Below are 5,464 nucleotides of genomic sequence, written 5' to 3'. Positions count from 1 at the left end.
TGTAATCTAATTTAATGAACAAAGTAGAAACAGAGGCATGGATACATAGAACAGACTGACAGCTGTCAGAGGGGTGATGGGTTGAGTGGCTGAATAAAAGAAGGTGAAGGGATTAGTAAATTACCAGTTCATCACAATAGAGTGGAAGCATATAGAAACATGCTTTTTCAAGGTACAGTTGTAACTCATATTGGTAGATGATAAAATATGAGTTAGAGAAGACTTTGTAAAGATATGGTAATCTAAAAATTTCCTAAATTAGCTTAGAAAGAAATATTTTGAGCACAGCCTTACGAATTTGCTTGGTCTTTACACTGTAGATTATGGGATTCATTACAGGAGGGATAAGTAGATAAACATTGGCAATGAGAGTGTGTACAAGGGGAGGGGCGTGCTTCCCAAATCTATGCACCAGTGACAAGCTGATCATGGGGATGTAGAAAATGGCAACAGCACTTATGTGTGAGACACAGGTTCCAAAGGCCTTTTTCCTTTCCTCTGGGGAGGCAATTCTGAGCACAGAGTGGATGATCAGAACATAGGAGAGGAGGATCAAAATGGAGTCTAAGCCAGCAGTAGAGACAACAATGGACAGGCCAAATGCACTGTTGATCTTGGTGTCTGTGCACGAAAGCTTCATCACATCTGGGTGGAAACAGTATGAATGGTGTAGAACATGACTATGGCAGAAGGACAGACGCTTAAGGAGCAGAAGTAAAGGCACTAGAGCTATTGTTCCCCTAATAACTATTACAAAGCCCACTTTGATGATCCTTGAGTTGGTTAAGATTATGGCATATTTCAGCGGGTTACAGATGGCAATGAAGCGGTCAAAGGCCATTGCCAGGAGTACTGAGGACTCCATGAACGTGAAACCATGGATAAAGAACATTTGGCCAATGCAGGCGTTGAAGCTGATTTCTCGAGCATTAAACCAGAAAATACCCAGTATGGTGACCAATGTGGAAAGGCACAATCCTAGGTCAGTGAAGGATAGCATAGAGAGGAAATAGTACATGGGTTCATGAAGGCTTGACTCAGTGATGATGACAAACAAGATCATTCCATTTCCAGAGATGGCAATGGCATAGAGACAACAGAATGGGATGGAGATCCAGGTATGGTAAGTTTCAAAACCAGGGATGCCCGTAAGGAAGAAAACTGCAGGGTGGAAGATGCTCTGATTGAAGGATGGCATGATGAGTGAAGGAAATAGCTTTCCCTAGGGAAAGAAAAGCATATCCTGTAAAAATAGGGAAGAAAATAGTTTTCATTCTCTTCTATATATTGCATAAAGTAGGATTACTATAAACCTTGTCCTGTTCTTCAGTAGAAGTGAAGTGCATACCCAGATATTATTTTCTTAGGTTTAGAGTTAATCTTGGGTGAACTAGAGAAAGAGAAAGATCACTAAATTATATGAAGACACCTGGGTTTTAGCAAGACTCCTACATGTTATATCATATTTCCATGTATGTATGAAACAGAAGGTTAGATAGATAATGGTAACATTTTCCAGTTTTACAATCTATGTTCATGGGCAAATAGGCTAGTTCTGGGCAACCATACAACAACACAAAAGGCAATTCATCCTGCTTTTCTTCACTTATCAGTTTCCAAGGAAAAAAACCTTAAGAGGATATTAAGATTTATAAGTCATTGTGTACCCAATGAAAATAAGATAGTAAAGATAATATTCAATATTCATCAGAAAATTCAATCAGAAAAGACTTCTGGTTGAACAGATACAAAACAACTATTGGTAAAAAACTAAATACTGGGAAAGAACCAATTAAAATTATTCAAATAGACCACAGTCAGTGATAGATAAGATATTAAAATGTTTAATATTTAAGCTGTGAACCTGTTATTATTTAAGAAAAATTCTTCCTAAAGACAGATGGCCTAAAGGTAAGCTCAACAAGAACAATGAAACTCATTGGAAGCTCTCAAATATCAATTGGAGAAAATATCTCAAAAGTTTCTTTTTGTTCTGTTTTTGCCAAAGGGCATTGAAAATATATTGAGGCAGGGACTTCCCTAAGAAGCCATCACTGCTGGAGGATATGAGCATGTATTCAGCCAGATCAAGAAATTGATAGGATCAAAGAAGTTCCTTATATTGATTCTTGTACTAACTTTTCAGACACCTTATTTTTATCTACAGAAAGAAAGCTTGGTTTTTAAAGTCGATGTTCTTCTTTCAGTCACTGATGCATGCTTTCTCTCAATATGTATATACCTACCAAATGGCAGTGTGTACAAGGGACAGAACTAGCATTTGACATGGTACTCCAAGAAAGTTCATACATGACACTGAAAAGAAAATAACTGAGTGTAAGTTAACTTGGAGAGTCAGAGAGTCTCATTTCAAACCCCACCCCCACCCCCAGCCCCCCACCCCCACCCCCATCAGTTAACAGGCAGTAGCTTCAACTTAAGTGAAAATAACTGGTTACAGGAAATGTGGCCAAGAAGGTATTTCTCTGGGTATCTGAAGAAACGTTCAAAGCAGAAAGCCTCTTGAGAACTCACTAAAAATTTAATGGCTGGAAAGCTTGACTTGAGACAATGCAAAAAATATATATAATTCACAGGTTTGGACTGAGCATTTGGACATCAGTTGTGAGACAAGCCTCACTTTTTCACCTGTGACATACATGCAAGAACCTCAGTGATGGCCTCCTGATAATGTCTTGAGAGTTGTCAAACTGGAGTCTGGATTGAAGTCACAGGAGTGGCAAAAATATCTTGGAGTAATAAAATCTAAGGGAAAGGAATTCTTGAGGAAACAGCCCTGGGAAATAGCAATATTTAAGGGAAAGACAAAAGAAGTATCTACTGTTAAGACTACAGAGGCATATGCCCCTGTTTGGCTCAGTGGATAGAGCATTAGTCTGTGGACTGAAGGGTCCAGAGTTCGATTCTGGTCAAGCGCATATGCCCAGATTGCGGGCTCCATCACCAGTAAGAGGAGTGCAGGAGGCAGCCCATCAATGATTCTCTCTCATCATTGATGTTTCTATCTCTCTCTCCCTCTCCCGTCCTCTCTGAAATTAATAAAAATCAAAATAATAACTAAAAAAAAAGATTGCAGAGGCATAGCCTCTAAGGTGAAAATGACCCCCAGGAACACACAAAGACCTCATTAGTTTCTCCCAGACCTGTGACCTCAGAGCCAGGAAAAATGCCTGGCGCAATAGCATCTAAGAGTGTGTGTTGAATAAAAAAAAAAAATTGCATCTAATCATAGTTATAGACCCGATACACTTACTATCAGGCACATATTGTGATTCCTAATATATGACTCCCTCAAATTAGATGTAAAAGTCATGTAATCAAATTGGCATATACAGTATTAAAAGAAAAAATTACAAACTAACAGTATTCTTATTAACCTCGTATTTATCCTTGATGCTAGGACTTTGCTCAAATTTAGACATGGTGATAAAGACAGTTTTTTTCTAGATAAAGTATTAAGGACCTTTAAAATATATCTTCTTTATTTTAAAGACTAGAGGCCCGGTGCATGAAATTCATGCACGGGGGGGGGGGGGTTGGGGGGGGGAAGGGCGGTGTCCCTCAGCCCAGCCTGCACCCTCTCCAATCTGGGACCCCTTGAGGGATGTCCGACTGCCCTCCCTAGGATCGGGCCTAAACGGGCAGTCGGACATCCCTCTAACAATCCAGGACTCCCAACTGCTCGCCTGCCTGCCTTCCTGATTGCCCCTAACCGCTTCTGCCTGCCAGCCTGATCACCCCCTAACCACTCCCCTGCCAGCCTGATTGATGCCTAACTGCTCCCCTGCCAGCCTGTTTGCCCTTAACTTCCCTCCCCTGCAGGCCTGGTCACCCCTAACGGCCCTCCCCTGCAGACATGGTCCCCCAACTGCTCTCCCCTGCAAGCCTGGGTCCCCCCCCCAACTGCCCTTCCCTGCAGGCACGGTCGCCCCCAACTTCCCTCCCTTGCAGGCCTGGTCCCTCCCAACTGCCCTCCCCTGCTGGCCATCTTGTGGTGGCCATCTTGTGTCCACATGGGGGCAGGATCTTTGACCACATGGGGGCAGCCATCTTGTATGTTGGAGTGATGGTCAATTTGCATATTACTCTTTTATTAGATAGAATGAGGAAGCAGGTTTTCAAGTTAAAGCTCTTTTTATTATAGCAAATAAATTAAGAGACCCCAGTGGATTATTTAAGTGTCCAAGCTAGCCTTCATTTTTTTTTTTTCCCAGAAGAAGGGAGAGGGAGAAAGAGATAGAAACATCAATGATGAGAATCATTGATCAACTGCTTTCCCTTCTGCACGCCCCCTACTGGCCCACAACCCAGGCACGTGCCCTTGACCGGAATCAAACCTGGGACCCTCCAGTCCACAGGCCGACGCTCTATCTATTGAGCCAAACCAGCTAGGGCATAGCTAGCCTTCTTTTTAAAACAATGCTAATAATGTATTAAATACTCCCTAAGTACCCAACAGTTTTCTTTATTATAGCTCTTTCTCTGAATCCTTCTTTCCACAACTCTGCATGATTCTTATGGAATCTTTTTTCAGTTCAACTTACATAATCAAAGCAACATAGTAGGACTATTCCAATGCACGGAACTCTATTAGTGAAGCTTCTGGGCAGGAATAACTTTGGTTTTTTGGTTTTTGTTTTCTTTGTTTGTTTATTTTTAATTCTATGATTTTAAAACCACCCTTGAGTGTGTTTTTTCACTAAAACTAATGAGCAAATATTAAATAACTATTCTTGGAAAGATACATTTTAATGCTTTGTTCTCTCCTGAGGAGAATTCTTCCAGGGCTATGACTTAAATATTCTTATAGCCAGATCACCAAGAATGTATAAATAGATTGCCCCAACTACAAAGCTTCATATCAATCACTATCACAGCAACATGCATTGGGTATTGTTGGCTACTTTTTACAGATGAGAAAACTGAGGCTCAGGTTAGAAAACCAAGGCTCAGAGGAATCATGTTACTTTCTTCTCTCTGACTTCAAACCACATGTTTTGCCACTCTTTATTTTAAAAGAATTTCAACTTTTTTAAAAAAAATGTGGAATGAACATATGTTCACAACTTCAAGACTGTAGTCTATATTTTAATGACTATTTTGAACAATATAGAAATTGTTTTTTAAATGACATAATATATGAATACATACAATATGTAAATGTGTTTAATATATACTACTGAGGTTACCAATTTCCTCTAAACTGTTGGTTTTATAAACTATCCAAAAATTATACAGTCCCTGATGTATTCAGAAAAGACTTGGATAAACTACAATACTGACCTCATGCAAAGAAGAATTCTTAGGTCTGGAAAGGGAGTTTACTTGATCCTACCCCCTGCTCTTTGAAGAGTCACCTTAGACAGTAACAGAGAATCTTTTTAAAGCCAGATAGAAAGGTGCTAAGGCTAGGGAAACAGTCTCTCATCAGTCCTGCCCCATC

General features: G+C 40.2%; 1 protein-coding gene across 1 annotated transcript; it reads right to left on the bottom strand.

The window, feature by feature from the left end:
• Positions 1-258: 258 nt before the first annotated feature.
• On the bottom strand, positions 259-1,198 carry LOC308233397 (olfactory receptor OR51C1-like; the record flags this gene model as incomplete). The annotated part of the gene is given in 2 exon segments (XM_080640327.1): positions 259-282; positions 284-1,198. Coding segments are annotated over 2 exon segments (939 nt in total).
• Between the last annotated feature and the right edge of the window lie 4,266 nt (positions 1,199-5,464).

Source organism: Plecotus auritus (genome assembly GCF_963455305.1).
Source record: "Plecotus auritus genome assembly, chromosome: 9".
NCBI classification, from domain to species: domain Eukaryota; kingdom Metazoa; phylum Chordata; class Mammalia; order Chiroptera; family Vespertilionidae; genus Plecotus; species Plecotus auritus.
Note: the sequence above shows the minus strand (reverse complement) of the source record. Positions and strands in the feature narration are given on the sequence as shown.